The sequence below is a fragment of the Bos taurus genome, chromosome 7, assembly GCF_002263795.3.
Source record: "Bos taurus isolate L1 Dominette 01449 registration number 42190680 breed Hereford chromosome 7, ARS-UCD2.0, whole genome shotgun sequence".
In the NCBI taxonomy this organism is placed as follows: Eukaryota; Metazoa; Chordata; class Mammalia; order Artiodactyla; family Bovidae; genus Bos; species Bos taurus.
Window position 1 is genome coordinate 50,640,520 of NC_037334.1, and position 18,774 is coordinate 50,659,293.

Here is an 18,774-nt window from a genome sequence, read left to right on the forward strand (position 1 = left end):
AGTCTCTGGGCTGGGAAGATCCCTTGGAGTAGGAAATAGCAACCCTTTCCACTATACTTTCCTGGGAAATTCCATAGACAGAGGAGCCTGGTGGGCTACAGTCCATGGGATCACAAAGAATCGGACACAACTTTTCGACTGGGTGTACACACACAGACAGAATACTGTAGACTCTGGAACTTTAATGCTTCAAACTTTTAGCTTGCAATATATTAAAAGTTTGTTAGTTTTCACTTCCAGTCCCTAGGTTTTTTAATATCAATTTTCCAAACCATGGTTGTTTTATGAAACATAGAATATTCTATTTTTAACAAATTAGATGGTTTGGGGATTCAATTTAAATAATTGTTTGCCTTTGTTTACTGTTACTAGAATCTAGGCTATTCTCAGTTATTCCTTAGACATTAAAATCGTTTAGGAGAAAAATGAAGCTTTCCAAATGCTTGGTTTATCATGTGCATTAATGTATTAATATGCATCTCATACCTAACCATGATGGCTGGTAATAATAGATGCTCACTAAGAACTGAAAGAATAACTGGCTAAATTAACTGTATTGCTGTTTTAAGGTTAAAAACTACATCTGACGCCAACCATGAAAGATCCAAGTCGCAGCAGTACTAGCCCAAGCATCATCAATGAAGATGTGATAATTAACGGTCATTCTCATGAAGATGACAATCCATTTGCAGAGTACATGTGGATGGAAAATGAAGAGGAATTCAACAGACAAGTTAGTTTTGTGTATAAACATTCTTTTTTATTGTAGCCCGTGATAACCGTCAAATAATATAATTGTACTTGTCCCTGAAATGTGTTTTTCACCTGGTCCCTTATATATGAAATACATGGATTTATGTGCCACCACTTCTGTTTTATTTGGATGTTGATTACTATCAGGTTTAACTACTCAATTGAAATAACCTTGGGAACTTTTTTCAGTGTCTGACCCCAAAAATTCTGATTCAGAAGAGCTTAGGGTGGGACCTGATAAACTTATTTTTTTTTTTGACCGTCTCAGGTGGTTCCTGGGAGCAGTAAGGTTTGGAAACCACTACCTTAGACCAGTCAGATTGTCCTATTGTGGTGAAAGTCAAGAGAATCCAGAGTAGACAGGCACCAGTACCAAAGTACTGGTTTTCACCTAAGGTTCTTGTTCTGACCAGCCCCCAAATCTGACACCACTGTTCTACTTTAGAAAACTCTCATACGTTGTAGAGAAGTCTCATACATTGATAAATGTCTTTATTCCCATATTTCTTGTACCTGTTTTCATCTTTTGTCTTGTTTTTCCCTGATCCTGACTTTGGCCATCAGTAGCCAGTGTGATTTGACCATATCTAGTTTTATATATATATATATATTGGAGAAGGCAATGGCACCCCACTCCAGTACTCTTGCCTGGAACATCCCATGGACGGAGGAGCCTGGTAGGCTTCAGACCATGGGGTAGCGAAGAATCGGACACGACTGAGCGACTTCACTTTCACTTTTCCCTTTCATGCATTGGAGAAGGAAATGGCAACCCACTCCAGTGTTCTTGCCTGGAGAATCTCAGGGACAGGGGAGCCTGGTGGGCTGCTGTCTATGGGGTCGCACAGAGTTGGACACGACTGAAGCGACTTAGCAGCAGCAGCAGCAGTTATATATATTCAAGAGTATTAAAAAGGGTTAAGCAGTATGGTCTTCTATTTCAATGACAGTTAAGTTGCTGACCCTCTAAAGATAATTTTTCCAGTCATTTTTGGGTGGGTTTAGGGTTTGTATAGTTTTGGAAGTATCATAGGTAATTCTAATACCCAGTCCTGCATAAGAACACTTTTGTTACTTCTTCCCTGCCACCTTTAGTGGAAAGAAAGAATATTCTGCTCTGACAAGTAAGACATAGCAAAAATCTAAATATATCTTTCCAGGTCTTATGGAAAAGATTTTTTTTTTTACCTTAGCATAGAAGCAGACAAGGAAGGTATGACATTGTGATTTTTAATGGTTTAGTTCAAGATACTTTAAGCCTTTCCTAGTGATGTCATCTTACCAAGTATGCTATAAATTACCCTTTATTATAAATCCAGATAGAAGAGGAGTTATGGGAAGAAGAATTTATTGAACGCTGTTTCCAAGAAATGCTGGAAGAAGAGGAGGAACATGAGTGGTTTATTCCAGCTCGAGATCTCCCACAAACTATGGACCAAATTCAAGACCAGTTTAATGACCTTGTTATCAGTGATGGCTCTTCCCTGGAAGATCTTGTGGTAAAGAGTTATTTTTTCACTTTTTTAAAACCTAGTTGGTCTTTCTCATAAGTGGAAAAGTCAGCATCCATCTGTTTAAGAAGAGTTCTACGTCTCTTTCCCTTCAGAAATTCTACTGCTTCTTACTATGGAAGCAGAGGCCTCCTGGTCTCACTTATGATATGGAGTGACTTTTGGCAGCACTCTGGAGCTAGTCTGATTAATAGATTTCTGACTAATAGATTCCTTGACACTACTTTTAGTTATGACAACTACGATACCCTAGGATACGTAAATGTCTAAAAGCAGTCATTCAAAAGGGACAAGTATGTTCATGTGATTTGCCTGTGCAAAAGTAGCTAGACGGAGAGGTTTTGCTCTGTCTTAAATATTTGGTGAAATTACAAATTTTTTCTGAAGGGTAAAATTCTGGAGATTTTTTTCCTAACCCAGGATTTTCATTGAGTTACTCTAACTCTGTTTGGAATTATGATTTAACAAAGACTTACAAACTCTTGGCAGAAAAGGAACACAAACCTATTTATATTTTTAGTTATTCCCAGTGTCTCATTGCTGATGGTTTATTTGTAGTAAAAAGTTTTTTCAGGAACTGTGATAACTAAGCATCAGTACTAAAGTAAAACCTGATGATCCTTTTGCTAAAATTAAGATCATTTAGCCAGAATGTTAAACTTTCTTTCCATATGGACAATCTCTAGTTGCTTCTGCAAGACGGTTCTCTGGAATATTCCCCTAGACTCTGAAGTCATTTTGTAATTGTCTTTTATTCACTGTGCAGTGATTTCCTAACCTGGTTGTACATCATAATGACCTATGAAGCATTAAAAACAGAAATTTTCTCAGGAACATGCCATCCATAGAATCAGTCATCTAGACATGCTAATTTTTATAAGCATTCCCAGAGGATACTGCCAGCCTGCCCTTTCAGACATTTGGAAACTGTTTTCCTAAAAGGCTGTATAGAGAACACTGAAATGTACATTGTGGTATAGCTTTTGTTGCAGTAAAGGACAGTAACCCAATTAGGCAGATATGTGATCTGAACAGTCTGTTGGGGTATACTTGCTTATGGCTGGATTAGTCACTCCACAAATAATCCTGATTCCTCTGAGGAGAAAAGCTCTTTGCTCTAATGTATAACTTTACCTGGACCCAGTATCATCCCACTGTCTAGAAACTGGTTTGTTTGACTCAGTCTGTTTGAGATTAACTCCTCCTAGTTATTTTGTATCTGCCCAAAGTTTAGATTAATTTCCCTTGAGAGATGAGAATCATTATGTTTAAATTATGAAACTTAAATTATTGCTCCAAAATGTTGTTTAATATGCTCTGGTCTTGAAGTAAGTAATGTTGAAGGCTCAGATTCAATCTAAAATCCTGCCAGCATCCCTACATTTCAGGCCCTGGAATCTGTCCTGGTTTCTTTTTGTCTTGATCAATTTGCATTCAAAAATGTGGTAGAGGAAAATTTCCAGCTGTTCCCTGTATGCTAACATATCTACTTAGGAAAGTAAAGATTTAGAAATACACAATGATGGTGGTACAAGCCTCTAAGGCTCTGAGAGGCTTTGGCCCATTCCTCCCCTAACTGATACAAAAACAGTCCCAGAGAGTGACTTATCCAGGCCTACATAAGAAGTTAGTTAGCAGAGCTGGGGTTCCAACTTAGATCTTCTGACTCCCCATGTAGTTTTCTTTTCCTGTTATATACCATGCTTCCTGTGGGAATTAGAATACAGCAATTAGAAAGACAACTCCATATTTTCAGTGAGCATCATAAAGTAAAATTAATCCATAAACAATTCCCCAATCACTTTAATCATCATTTCAATACTTGTTTAATGTTTGCATAGTTTGAAACTGTTTAAAGAAAGTCAACTATCATAGTTAAATAAATAGAATTCTGTGTTCTGAGACATTCCTTTGGTGGATGTGCAGTTAGTGAGTTTCCGGTTACACTTAAGCAAATTTAATTTCAAGTCCTACCTTCTGTTTAGGAAATTGATAAAATTTGATATAATATACATAGCTTACATCTGGTTCCTTCTTTCACTGCTATAGATGTGTTTTAATTCAGTTTGACCTTACCATCTGAATTCTTGCCTTTGTCTTTTTTTGGAAGATGGTTTTGCATGTGGATCTGGGTTGAATGCTTCTGAGTATCTGGAGATATCTGCTAATGAATTTGCTTTTTTACTTATTTTCCAGGTCAAGAGCAATCTGAATCCAAATGCAAAGGAGTTTGTTCCTGGGGTGAAGTACTAAAATATTTGAGTAGACGGGGCCCTCTTTTGGTGGATGTAGCACAATTTCCACACTGTGAAGGCAGTATTAGAAGACTTAATTGTAAAAGCTCTCTCTCGTCACTGTGTTACACTTATGCATTGCCAAAGTTTTGTTAGTCTTGCATGCTTAATAAAAGTGCTGAGACTGTTAAGTAAAAAGCTGTCAAACATTTACTGAGAACAGAATTGGCCCCATGGCTTGAAGTGACAGCAAGGAAAGAAGCACCAGTCAAGTTGTGTCAAAGCACCAAATTAAATGATCTCTAAATCTAAATTAAATTCTAATTGTTAAGTGAGTTCCTCAGTTCAGACTTAAATTTGCATTTGTTCCCATCAAAAAGAATCTCTTTTTTCTGAAGAAGGCTTGCTGGTTAATTGAAATAGTTCAGTATAGACATTTAAATATGTCTTTAGTTACTGAGGTTACAAGGTAGTGAACCTAAGTCTCCTGGCTTTTATGGGGTGTTATCATGTAAGAAAATACTGAATTATCCTAGTGTTACATCTAAGCAAGTATGTGATTTGAGAATTCCATCCTTTTCTAAGGAGTCATTGCATCATAGCTATTACCTGTGTAAAATCTAACATTTGACCAACCCATAATTCAATTGAACAAATAAATTGTTACATATGATTTGAGTGGTGCTTTTCCTTGCTTTGTTAACCATCACTACAATAGTCTGCAGCACAACTTTTCTTTTAACAAAGCTAGAACAGTTTTGGCTTCTTAAACTTCTTATTTGGGTAGGTTAAGCTGCCATACGTGTTCAGTGTGAATAGTGTTTAAGTTGAAAATATTGTAAAAAAATTATATTTTTTCAAAAATATTTAAAAAAATAAATAATAGTAGAACTGAGCTGCTGATGTTTGTGTTTATTGGTGTTGAAATACGGACTCTCAAGTGGTGATACTCATTTTAGTGTGGGCCCAGTCCCTCAGGACAAACCTGTTGGCGAAATTTGCTGAGAGAGCAAGCTTTATTAGATTCCATAGTGTCAAATGTGTTGTTATATATAAGTATCTGTCCAAAATACAGCAGTAAAATAAATCCCATAGCCCCCTCCATAGCCCGCCTTGGTCACCTCAGGCTGCAGTGTCAAGGCAATCATATATATCCATGTTAAGAAACTTTCTGGCTGGCCAGTATGTTGGTAACCTTACTCTAGTATAAGCTCCACTGGCTTCTGCCCTTCACAAACCATTGCTGCTCTGATTGGCCTGGTTTGCTGTTGGGATTCACCTGGATCCCCTTTTTCACTCTCACAAACTAATTATAATCTTTATTTGGGATAGGCTGTTGGTCAGCTAGCAATTTCCTGGTTCCACATACAATTCTGCTTCATGGCCCTATTCTTAAATTTGGAGGGCTCAAGATTAAGAATGCCATCTGGTCAGTTCTGGTTCACATTTTCCCTATGGTCCTTTGATGTCAGTACCTGTGCCTGCTGTTTTTTTAATGACTCCCTTACTAAGCTAATAAACAGGTAGGTTTTTTAAGACTCTGAAGTAGATGATCTTGTTCGGCTATTGTTCTTTATAGAACAATATTGTGGTGGTTCCACAATACCACCAGCCCCTTCTGTTCTCTACTAGCTCAGCACCACAAGTGGCACAGCAAGCTGCCAAGTATGTAAGCGTTGGAGACCATTTCCCTAAGCCTAGATGGGTGGGCAGATGAGTTCATTTCCACATACTGCCAGATGATCATCATGTAATATAATAAGAGGTTACAAACTTGAATAACCTAATAATTAAGAGCAAAGACTAACCAGACTTCCTGAATTTGAGTCTAGTGATTATGGGTAAGTCCCTTAACCTTTCTGTGCCTTAGTTTCCACCTTGTTAAAATGGTAGTAATAATAGTATCTATCTCAGGAGTATATTTAGTTAATACACATCAAGCACTTGAGACCATTCCCTGGTACAAATTAATAAATCACTTACTAAAACTTTCTATCATGGAGTCATCTAAGCTAAGCTCTCACCTTGCTGGAACTTGTCTGTCTGTGGCAATGTGCACATTAAAACTACCTTTTTTTTTTTTAAGACCTTGAGACATCACCCCATCAGGGCCTGTATGGCATAGTTTTAGGGTAACTGAAATCATTCTGTTTTGTAGAGGTTTTATTACAACTATTGAGACAGAGCGCCTTACGTGAGAGAATTTTTAATATTCTTATACTTGTGTCAGTCATTTCTCAACCTTTTCCATGTCATGAAATATAATTTATCATACTACATGAGGTTGCCTATAGCTACAGGTTATAGCTCACAGGCTCCAGGTGACCCAGTATCAGTTCAGATACCCAAAGGCCGAAAGGATCAATATTTCAGCATACTTTGAACCTCCTACACGGCTAATGGCCCACACTTGTTGGGAAGTTCCACTGTCACTGTCCACTGTCCACTGTCATGAAATGGCTAAGGAGTTCCACATACATACAGTGACTTTTTACCCAGTCTCCCTTTCCATTGAAAATATTCAATTATGTTACAAAAATGGTAACTTGAGTAGTTGTCTCTCTGGTTAAAGCATAAGAATGTTGTGATTTTCCATCCCTCCCACAAAAGCCATAGACTAACACACAGTCCTACCTTTGCTGGGAATAATTTTTCAGACCTTGGTGTACACGGTTTCTGTGTTTTCTGGGATATCTTCTGGAACTGGAAGCTGGTTTTTTGACCTTGATGGAAATCCTTTGAAGACCGGGCAGATAGGAATGTATTTCAGAAAGGCAATTCTTTTTACCATGCTCATCCCAATGGGAAAGTCATAGCTTTTCAGGCTGGAAGACATCTCACTGTCAGCATGGGCCCCAGCTTTCCACTGTATCAAACCTCGTTCTTCTGGGCTTCCTGCAAGTGGACAAAGGGGTCACCAGAGCCAACAATCCTCTACTACCTCCCTTCCCCATAACCTAGTCATGAGGGAAGAATTCCAGAGTTAACTTGATTCTCAGTTTTCTGGTCCTGCAAAGTTGAATCTATGATCTCAGCTCCTAACTTGCCTAGAGCTCTAGAGATCCCTGAAAGATACTGGTTATACATAATCAACATTTATTGCATATCTACAGTGTGCCAGGAGACGGCACCCCACTCCAGTACTCTTGCCTGGAGAATCCCATGGACAGAGGAGCCCAGCGGGCTACAGTCTGTGGGGTCACACAGAGTCGGACACAACTGAGCGACTAACGCGTAACAGTGTGCCATAATGCTCCGTGCTTAAGTGCTTTAAATTCATTGTCTGATTTCTTTGAAACATTGGTGGGAGATATATATGCACTATTCGGAGAAGGCAATGGCACCCCACTCCAGTACTTTTGCCTGGAAAATCCCATGGATGGAGGAGCCTGGTGGGCTGCAGTCCATGGGGTCGCTGACAGACACGACTGAGCAACTTCACTTTCACTTTTCACTTTCCTGCATTGGAGAAGGAAATGGCAACCCACTCCAGTGTTCTTGCCTGGAGAATCCCAGGGATGGGGGAGCCTGGTGGGCTGCCATCCATGGGGTCACACAGTTGGACACGACTGAAGTGACTTAGCATACCATAGCATATATGCACTATTATACAAAATTTTATGATGAAGAAGGTTAAGTAATTGTCAGCCTTCACCATCAGTATGGGGCTGGTGTTTGCTGGACCAATGGGGACCAAGTAGTACCCAGACTGCTGTGGAGGTAGGAAGGTATATTTTGAAATACTATAATCAGTATTAGTATTACGAGTCCATATTTGGAAAATAAACTCTAATACAAACTTCAGGAAGTCAAGCTAGGTAAAATCTTTGTTGGTGGTAGGGATACACAAGAGATTTTTCACAAATAGGGGGAAGTAGTTATGGGAGGGATTTGTGAATTCTCTGAGGTTTTCACAAGAGATGAGGTTGAAGACAAGTAAGTGGAAATTTAGTACAGAGATTTCCACACACTGGCAGCCCAGGTTGAAAAACCCCATGGGTAGAGAAACCAGATGTATCCCAAAATCTCAGAGGAGGACGCACTGAGGGAGGACTGGGATGCGTGGGAGAGGCCACTGGAGCAGGCGCTGTCTGAGCTGGGCCTGGCTGCACAGAGAGCAGACAGCAGAGGAGCTGGAGCTGTGGCACCAGACTGGGGTGTCTCAACCCCACTCCTCACCGCTGCTGGGACACAACCACCAGTGCATGCTCCCCACCTGCCTTCCAAACCCCTCCCTTGCGGTGCCTTCAACTCTTGTCCACATTCCAGTTTCCTTGGTCCTTCCAGAATCATCCAGGAAGCGCTCTGGATGACTCAAGCCCAGGTTCATTCACCTTCAGTTCAGTTCAGTCGCTCAGTCGTCTCCGACTTTGCGACCCCATGAATCGCAGCACACCAGGCCTCTCTGTCCATCACCAACTCCCGGAGTTCACTCAGACTTAGGTCCATCGAGTCAGTGATGTCATCCAGCCATCTCATCCACTGTCGTCCCCTTCTCCTCCTGCCCCCAATCCCTCCCAGCATCAGAGTCTTTTCCAATGAGTCAAGTCTTCGCATGAGGTAGCCAAAGTACTGGAATTTCAGCTTTAGCATCATTCCTTCCAAAGAAATCCCAGGACTGATCTCCTTTAGAATGGACTGGTTGGATCTCCTTGCAGTCCAAGGGACTCTCAAGAGTCTTCTCCAACACCACAGTTCAAAAGCATCAATTCTTCAGCGCTCAGCCTTCTTCACAGTCCAAACTCTCACATCCATACGTGACCACAGGAAAAACCATAGCCTTGACTAGACAGACCTTTGTTGGCAAAGTAATGCCTCTGCTTTTCAATATGCTATCTAGGTTGGTCATAACTTTCCTTCCAAGGAGAAAGTGTCTTTTAATTTCATGGCTGCAGTCACCATCTGCAGTGATTTTGGAGCCCAAAAAAATAGTCTGACACTGTTTCCACTCTCTCCATCTATTTTCCATGAAGTGATGGGACCGGATGCCATGATCTTTGTTTTCTGAATGTTGAGCTTTAAGCCAACTTTTTCACTCTCCACTTTCACTTTCATCAAGAGGCTTTTTAGTTCCTCTTCACTTTCTGCCATAAGGGTGGTGTCATCTGCATATCTGAGGTTATTGATATTTCTTCCAGCAATCTTGATTCCAGCTTGTGTTTCTTCCAGTCCAGTGTTTCTCATGATGTACTCTGCATATAAGTTAAATAAACAGGGTGACAATATATAGCCTTGACGTACTCCTTTTCCTATTTGGAACCAGTCTGTTGTTCCATGTCCAGTTCTAACTGTTGCTTCCTGACCTGCATACAGATTTCTCAAGAGGCAGGTCAGGTGGTCTGGTATTCCCATGTCTTTCAGAATTTTCCACAGTTTATTGTGATCCACACAGTCAAAGGCTTCGGCATAGTCAATAAAGCAGAAATAGATGTTTTTCTGGAACTCTTGCTTTTTCCATGATCCAGCGGATGTTGGCAATTTGATCTCTGGTTCCTCTGCCTTTTCTAAAACCAGCTTGAACATCAGGAAGTTCACGGTTCACATATTGTTGAAGCCTGGCTTGGGGAATTTTGAGCATTACTTTACTAGCGTGTGAGATGCAATTGTGCGGTAGTTTGAGCATTCTTTGGCATTGCCTTTCTTTGGGATTGGAATGAAAACTGATCTTTTCCAGTCCTGTGGCCCCTGCTGAGTTTTCCAAATGTGCTGGCATATTGAGTGCAGCACTTTCCCAGCATCATCTTTCAGGATTTGAAATAGCTCCACTGGAATTCCATCACCTCCACTAGCTTTGTTGGTAGTGATTCTTTCTAAGGCCCACTTGATTTCACATTCCAGGATGTCTGGCTCTAGGTCAGTGATCACACCATCGTGATTATCTGGGTCGTGAAGATCTTTTTTATACAGTTCTTCTGTGTATTCTTGCCACCTCTTCTTAATATCTTCTGCTTCTGTTAGGTCCATACCATTTCTGTCCTTTATCAAGCCCATCTTTGTATGAAAACTTACTGCTGTAAATTGCTTTCAACTCGGTTTTCACTTTCTATTTTGTTGGATGACTTTTTGCCCTTACGTGTCTGACTCAGGGCCATACTGGCAGGCTTCAGGAGCACTTGCTGAACTAAACTTTTTGCCCCTCTAAGGTTGGTTTGTGGGTAAAGGGGAAAGAGCAAATATAAAGTGGCCTGTGCCCACAGTGTACCCGTCCCATGGAATAAAGCTGTATGACTCCGTTATTGACTGCATTCTGGGCCAGCCAGACCTGGGTTTGAGTCCAGGTTGTGTGACCTTAGGCAAATGATTTAACCACTGTGAGCTTCAGATTCCTCATCAATACATATTGAAGGACTGTTACCTACTATGCAGCATAATACATATAATGATCGGCAGGGATGGATTAATGATGGGCATTTGGGTTGAAGGAGAGGGATGTGAGGAACTCTGGCACTCTGAGGCTGTTAACATCTGGGTAGCTTAATCCAGCTGCCCAAATCACAAACCCTTCTGTACAGCTGCCTACCCAGATGCCCTCCATCTCTCTGGATTCCCTAGGCATCAAGGTTGCCACTTCCCTGTCTTCATATCCACAGGATGAGCTTCAGGTCTCACCTCAGCTTCCTTTAGGTGATATGTTTAGGGAGGGCGGGGTACCATAATCAGGTACCAAAATCCATCTATTCACTGGATAGCTTCTACCAGGAGCTCCCTCATCTGATGCTATCTAAAATCCCTGAAAGTACCAGGGAGCCCTGCCCCTTCCCTATGTAAACTCTAACCCACCAGCTGTGCACAGCCAGCCCCTGATTCCTGTGCTCTGAGTAGACACTTGTGTCTTCAGAGAGGGGAAAGCAAGTGGAGCCAGCTATATTTAGGCTGTTAAGTGACAGCAGATGGAGAGCTATCATCTTGTTTTTCCAATCTCTTATCTCCGTAGACTAATGCAATCTGGCCTCTGTCCCCACTGAGCTTTCCTTGATCTTACACTTCCCCTGGAACTCTCCAGCAAAGTGGTAGAGTGGCTGGGACACAGACTGTGAACTAACTGCATTGGATAGACTTTATTTAAATCCCAAATTTGCAGTGTTTAAAACCTTCAGTGAGTCACCTAACCCCTGATTCTTTTTCCTCACATAAAATGGCATTGATAGTCTGTCTCACAGGATAGTTTTTGAGGATAAAATGAGCCATTTAGCTCCCTTCCTGACCCATAAATATTTGGTAAATGCTAACAAGTCTCATTACTAGTCAGAATACCTGGTGACATTTAGTTTTTATATTTTGGGGGCACATAAACATGGGCTAGGAGGATTCTCAGGGACCCCACAAAGTATCCTCCATGACCCCTGTAAAAAGCCCTGATACCAAAGAGAAATGTTAAGAGCTCTCCTGGTAGCCAGCATGACAGATCACTGGCATATCTGGAGTGGGTTTTGCCAACATACTAATGCTACATTCCCACCTGTCCTATCCTAAGAAAACAAAGGCACCCCTCAATCCAGTGGCAACCAAGAAATGGCAAGGAAACAATTCATGGGGCCCAGGAATGACTCTCCTAGCCACATCCTCTTCAAGACCAAGAGGAAACTTGGCCTCTATGAGGCCAGTGGTCTCTCCCTCCAGCCCATCTGTTCCTGCTTCTCCCTGCAGAGCCTGCATTGCATCTGACCTGGCCACGGCTCCGGAGACATCTGGTGGACTGCCTATGAGTCCACCATGGTTCTCTGTTCCCCTCCCAGGGCTGACCCATACCTGGCACTGTGTTGTCCAGTATGAAAGCGAGGCACCCACCCACGAACATCTCCGTGGTCAGCAGCACAGTCAAAATCTGGTCCACCTCAGGAACGCCTGTGGAACAGGCCAAAGGCCAGTGAACGTGACGGCCTCATCCAGAGAACAGATCTCAGAGACGCTCCCCACTTGCGCAGCCTGCTGACTTCCTCGAGCAGGTGTGGAGATGGGACAGTACAAAATCCGGACATTCAGGATTATACCCTCTGCCTTTCCCATCCTTGGATTCAAATCCCAGTTTGCTGGTTGCTGCTTGTCCTGCAACAAATCATTTAACCCCTCTCATCTGTAATGAAGATAGTATCTGTCTCATGGAGCTGTTGTGAAAACTAAAAGAGCACATGTAAAGTTAAGACACAGAAAATGTCTTAGTAAAGGACAGTTATTGGTTAGCCACTTGGCTGCTGACTAACATCCAGAGTTGGGGAGGATTTGTGGCTCTGGCTGTGTGGAGCCTTTGAGGGAAGAGGCTATGCTCAGAGTCAAGCCCACCATACCTCCCCCACCTTGAGATGGGTAGACTCTTGGGAATACCTGTGTTAATGACGTCCGGGTTGGAGTCCAGGTAATTGGGCAGCGTGAGACCGAAGAACATGGAAAATCCAAGCACAAAGAGGTTGCGGGAGGAGTTCATGTCCACGAACTGCAGGTTAGACAGCCCCACAGCTGTAATCATGCCTGAGGGCACAAAAGAACCGCTACAGGCTCCTAGCCCGCTGAGTGGGCTCCACTCATTGCGACCACGCTGCGTCTTCAAAAGCACGCGCAACACTCACCAAAAAGGGTGCAGAACATCCCCCCTAGAATGGGGTCAGGGAGTGAGGCGAAGAGAGCCGTGAACTTGCCAATGGTGCCCAGAATTAGCATGATGCCCGCACCATACTGCACCACGCGCCGGCTGCCCACCTGCCAGTGAGCCAGGGGTTGGTGCTAGACCCAGGGGACGAAGCTGGGGGGAGCATTAGTTGCGGGAGGGGAGGGGTGTGGTGGGTGGGCAGGGCCTGTTACAAGAGCCTGGCACGAATGGGTCAGGGCAGGATGTAGGGCGGGGCCTAGGCCAAAGTAGGACTGGTTTGTGGCAGGGCCTGCGGTACGTGGAATGGAGTTGGGGCTTTGGGCCGCTCTGGCTAATCCGGGCACCTTGGTAATCCCCAGGACGCCAATGTTGGGACTGGATGAGGTGGACCCATTTCCCGTGCCCAACAGCCCTGCGATAATGCAGCAGATGCCTTCGGTGAAGATACCCCTGTAAGGAAAGGGCAAGTGGGGGCCTTGGTCAGTGCTCTATCCTGGCCTGTGTCCTCCCATTGCCCTGGCCAGATCTCTTGCATCCCTAGGACTGTGCGAGCTACAACCAACTGTCCATAGTCGTCCCCCACTCTAGGCCAAAGGGGGTCTGGAAGCCAGGATCCCAGGTCTGAATGCTAGTCCCACTATCCTGGCACTTAATCTTTGGGCTATTCTGGGCATCAATCTCCTCATCTGTAAGATGCGGACAATAGGAGTACCTGTCTTACAGAGCCATTAATGGATTGCAGGAGAGAACGCACACCAAGGGCTAGACACACGGAAGGCTGTCAGTGACTGTGGTTTCTCTAAGACTTTGTTATTCCTCAGCTATTTGCAACAGCAAGTGATGGGAGCATCCTCACTTCATAAGTAAGGAGGACCAATCCTGGTGAGTTAGTGACTTGCCCAACTCCTTGTCCCCCTCCTCTGGGGTTCAACTCTGTCCCAATGTTTGCTTCCCGAGTGACTTTTGAGGGGATCAGACATTAGGGAGGACAGGTGGGCATACCTGTTGATAGCGTGTACTGGAGGGGGTGGTGCACCAGCCAGGCGGGCACAAGCATAGTAATCCCCAATGGACTCGATGATGCCTGCTAACGTGGCACTAAACATTCCCAGGACGGCTGCTGCAGTCACAGTGGGAAGCCCCCACTGACCTGAAGCAACAGGGAGACAGGCAGATGGATGCAGTGAGTGTTCCTAGCTGAGTCAGGGAGTAGAACAGGCAGTACTTGGGTAGAGCAGCGAGAGGGGTAAAAGGATCTCAGCCTGGGATGGGAGCTTATTTGGGATCACTCAGTCATAAAGCTGGAGTGAGGCTATGTCGGAATACACTGGCACTCTGCCTGGAACACTTTAAATGTGCAGTTGATACTTATTATGTCATCAGATGGACTGGGGTCACCAGGGGCCACATTGATGGTCTCAGTTGGAGGCACAGGGGCCCAGATGGGTTGCTCACAGGGATAAGGGATGCGGATCCAGGGAGCAATAGCCATGATGTCCCCTCGGGCATCTGTTCGTGCCTGGAAGCCATAGGCTGTGGGGTCTGAGGGCAGCATGTCCGTCAGGGTCAGCACATAGCAGAGCAGCCACACGGTCATGATGGCTAGCACGATCTGAAGCGAGGGTGGGTGAGGGGTCCACTGAGGGCCCAGGGAGCTCAGTCCAGGCTAACCAGCTAACCCGAGCCCCAGCCCCATGGTGCCCCAGCCCTAGCTCAGACCCTGGCCCCCATTCCTGGCTGGGACCTCATCTTTGCCTCTAGCTCCCCTACTGCCTTGGCCCTTTCTCCCAGCCTTAGCCCTGGACATAGGTCTAGCCCCTGCCTTGGTCCCAGCCCAAGCTGCCTGTCAGCTCCTCACAGGAAACATCTTGAAGATCTGGATGCGGAAGAGAGTGAGGCCTTTTCCCCAGCGGTAGACAGGCAGCAGGAAGGTGAGGTTTCGCAAGTACTGGGAGAAGAGGACGATCAGGAGAATGGAGCTGGGGGCAGAAGCACAAAGAGAAGATGGCTGGTGGGCTGTGCTGGGGCAAGAGCCAAGGCTAAGGGGGCAGGACATGAGGGAAGTGAGGGACTGGGGCTGGGCAAGGACCAGGCCTGGTGCCCACTCACCAAGCTGAGATACCCCAGTGGGAGCCCGCTCGGTCACCAGCAGCTTGGAAGACAGAGAGACCAATGAGGGAGACAGTGGGGGTGACTGTAAGAGGCCCGATGTAACTGAGCAGGGCCCCAGGCAGCCCCATCAGCCCAATCACCACCTCCACCATACTGGACACCATGATTGCACCCTGGACCTGGAAAAGCAAGATCAGCTGTAAGTCACTATGTAGAGGCCATGACATCTATGTTGTTTTTTAAAAAAAAGTTCCAAGGGGCTTCCCTGGTGGCTCAGTGGTAAAGAATCTGCCTCCCAATGCAGAAGACATAGGTTCAATCCTGGTCCAAGAAGATCCCACATGCCTCGGAGCAACTAAGCCTGTGCACCACAACTATTGAGCCTGTGCTCCAGAGCCTGGGTACCACAACTACTGAGCCCACATGATGCAACTACTGAAGCCTGCATGCCCTAGAGCCTGTTCTCTGCAGCAAGAGAAGCCACCCCAACGAGAAGCCCATGCACTGCAACGAAGAATAACTCCTGCTTGCCGCAACTAAAGAAAAGCCCACATAGCACCCAAGACCCAACACAGCCAGAAATAAATTAATTAAATACATAAAATTATAAAGAAAAAGTTCCTGGACCACATTCTCACATACCCCAATTCAGCAGTGGCCTCCCCCCCATCTAACCACACTCTCAAGTCCAGGTCTCTTCTGTTCCACATGCAAACCCACCTCTCGTATCCGTGGGTGCCAAATGTGTGAGGTATTCAGGGGCAGACTCCAGTTACCATAGATCTCTTCTGTGGGCAGAGATAGGAACACACACATGGATAGAGAGAAAGTAAAGATGCTGCTCTGAACGGACATGGGACAGACCCGACCTCCAGGCTCCAGGGATTCCCCTTCCCAGTGCAGACCCCAGAAATGCACCCACCTTCTGGAGGGCATTTCCATTTCTCTAGGGCCAGGATGGCTTTCGCTGGGACCAGAAATGCAAAGGCACTGGCCTGGAACAGCGGCAGCCTGGAAGCAGAGGCACAGAGCCACAGGGACAGGATGGGAGGTGGGGAGGCAGGAGCAAGAGACAGGGGAGACAGAGGGCGGGGGACAGGCACAGAGAGAGGCACCGGGAGAATCACAGGGACAGAGACACAGAGGAACAGGGGCCGGGGCAGAACAGAGGGAAATCACTGAGACCTCAGGCCGGACTCGGCGACATTTTGGGCACCTAAGAAAGAAAACAAATGGAGCCCCTAACCCATAACCTGCTCCCTTTCTCTCTCAGCACCAGCTCCTGCACTGTGACGGGCCATGGGCACAGGAGTGGATAGCTTGGCTCCTGTGTGCAAGCTCTGGTCACAACCTTCCTTCCCACAAACAACCATCCTTAGGCCACCCAGGCCTAGGACTGTGCACAAGGAGCAGGGAGCCCCCAGGAGGACAGGCCATTGAAGGGGCCCGCAAAGGCCCTGGAAGCAGGAGAGCGAGTGGTCCCGATTACCCAGAGTAAGGCTTAACTGAGGAGAACCCAGCTAGGCACTTTCCTTTTCCTTGAGGAACCCCCAGGGGTCCAGGGTGGGACCGCAGCCACCTGCCTCTAAGTCTGGCCTGGCAGCCAAAGCAGCAGGTGGGCACAAATAGCAGCTCTCTGTGTCCCACGAGAGTCCTCTGAGACTGCCCCTGCTGTGTGGGTCACTGCGTGTGTGTCTACGGGAATGGGGTCAGAGGTGCAGGTGGCACATGGGGAAGCTCACCGGATGCCCAGTGTGGTCTGGATGAGAGTGGTGATGCCCACACAGGTGAAGATGGTGCCAATGAGCTGGCTGACCATGTACTGGTCACGGCCCACGCATAGCGCCTCAGCCAGCAGGAAGGGCACAGCGATGGTGCCGCTGAAGCAGGTCAGGTAGTGCTAGGGGTTGGGGAGAGTGTGGGGGACAGTGTGTGACGCAGGGCCCAGGGAGCCCACCGGGAAGCAAGGGGGGCCTCAGAGCCCTCACACCTGCTTCAGTGGGCCTGAGCCCAGGCCACCCCTGCCAGGTAGCCCACTCGGGACTGATACTCCCATAAGGGATTCCCACAGAGCGACTGCTCACCTCTCTGGGAGTCGCTAATCTGCCCAAGCTGCTGTGGCGGGGGCCCTCCTGTCACTGGCGCTCCCCCTGGCGGGTGATGCGCCGGCCCTTTCAGGCCCTATCAAACCTCTTCCCCACCGACTTGGCAACAGTCACTGCAGCTGACCTTAGGTTTCTCTTCCTGTTACCCAGGATGACCTCGTTGGCCAGGGAGGGGGCTGGGATCCTGGGGTGGGTGGAGGGTGGTCGGGGTGGGGGATGCGCAGGGGGCAGGCCCTGGGAAGATGCCCACCTGGAAGCCCAGCAGGATGCACAGGTACCAGGGCGGCACATCTTCGATCTTGTACAACATGTCAAACTTGGGTTCTGTGGACAGGGACACTGGGGGGTCCCTTGTGGAGGTCCCTGCTGAACCCAGGGACTCATGCTGGGGGCAGCATATAGAATAACTCAGCAGGGAGCGTTGACACCCAGAAAAGTCCATTCTGCTTCAGAATCAATCAGGGGCTCCGAGTGGCCTGTTGGCTCCACAGACGGGGGCCTTTGCCCTCCCTCAAGCTTCACCTACCCATCTCTCCCTTGGCCTGGCTACACCTGGCTCCCACCTCACGTTGCCTTGTGCAGGAATGAGTCCACTGTGCTGGCTCCTGGAGCCCCTGGAACCTGGGCCTTCTAGCCAAGGGAATGGGCCCGTGAGTCAGAAGCCTGGAGGTACCCCAGGAAGAGTCCAAGAGGGCTGAAGACCGTGACAGACCCTCTTGGATCCAATCTGGTCCCACCAGTGCCCCAGTCCTTGGAGTGTCTCCTAGCAGGGTGGTAGGCTGGCCCCCTGCTGGTTCCAGGCTGGAGTCAGCCAGTCCCAAAGCAGAAATCTCCTTCACCCCCACTGCCACCCCCACCCCCTCCCCCAGTTGCCACATTCCACCTGGGACAGTCACTCTTGATCCAGTTCATCAGAACTTTTCTCTCTGCCCTCCCAGGGAGCAGGCTTGCAGAGTGCCCCACCCCACCCCCGACCCACCCAACCCCACCCCCACCCCTACTCATCCCCCAGCACCTGTGTCTGGCCCTCAGCGTCCTCCCGGGCCCTCATCTTTGGGGCACAGGTGTGAGCCGTTCCTGAGGAGAAGGAGGGTTGGCTTTACGAAGGCCAAGGAGGACTTTACTCCACATATCAGGCATTGTTTGAAGTAAATCTGTAACCAGATCTCTATCACTGATTGCGAAAGGAGGGCCCAGGCTGAGGTAACGTATTAACTCTGGCTGTAGTGGAAAAGGCCGCCCAAGCCTCTGCCACATGCGCCTCTTGAGCATTCCCTTGCTTGCCCACACCTGAGCCTGGGCACGGGCCACAAGTTTTCCAAGAGAGGGCCAGGGTGAGGGTGAGGAGAGGATGACCTTGGAAGGGTACCAGGCCCTGGGTGAGGTGAGGAGAAAGGGAGTGAACCTGGGCACATATGATGTCACGCTCTGAATCAGGTTTTTCCCTACTTATTAATAAAAAGTTAATCATTATC

The 18,774-nt window shown here is 46.6% G+C and overlaps 2 protein-coding genes across 6 annotated transcripts in view; one reads left to right on the forward strand and one right to left on the reverse strand.

Moving 5' to 3' along the window:
• PAIP2 (poly(A) binding protein interacting protein 2) overlaps positions 1-5,393 on the forward strand; it is a 17,979-nt gene extending 12,586 nt beyond the window's left edge. The window contains exons 2-4 of one of the 2 annotated variants that reach the window (XM_024994401.1): positions 570-733; positions 2,073-2,252; positions 4,461-5,393. In XM_024994401.1, the coding sequence (XP_024850169.1) occupies positions 596-733; positions 2,073-2,252; positions 4,461-4,517 (375 nt within the window). In that variant the 5' untranslated portion in view covers positions 570-595 and the 3' untranslated portion in view covers positions 4,518-5,393. 2 annotated transcript variants of the gene reach the window in all.
• Positions 2,413-18,402, reverse strand: SLC23A1 (solute carrier family 23 member 1). Of its 4 annotated transcripts, XM_010807372.4 has the most exons (15): positions 18,315-18,402; positions 17,550-17,684; positions 16,937-17,094; positions 16,117-16,205; positions 15,915-15,982; positions 15,192-15,373; positions 14,941-15,061; positions 14,538-14,694; positions 14,085-14,232; positions 13,427-13,532; positions 13,063-13,192; positions 12,821-12,964; positions 12,248-12,343; positions 7,133-7,393; positions 2,413-3,971 (listed from the first exon to the last, which is right to left on the reverse strand). In XM_010807372.4, exons 1-14 carry the CDS (start codon positions 18,348-18,350, stop codon positions 7,152-7,154), a joined length of 1,812 nt encoding a protein of 603 aa, XP_010805674.2. In that variant the 5' UTR covers positions 18,351-18,402; the 3' UTR covers positions 2,413-3,971; positions 7,133-7,151. The 4 variants fall into 4 exon arrangements, with proteins under 4 accessions (XP_010805674.2, XP_024850975.2, XP_010805678.2 ...); XM_024995207.2 differs by having other exon boundaries at positions 17,550-18,402; XM_010807376.4 differs by lacking the exons at positions 14,941-15,061; positions 15,192-15,373 and having other exon boundaries at positions 18,315-18,368.
• Between the last annotated feature and the right edge of the window lie 372 nt (positions 18,403-18,774).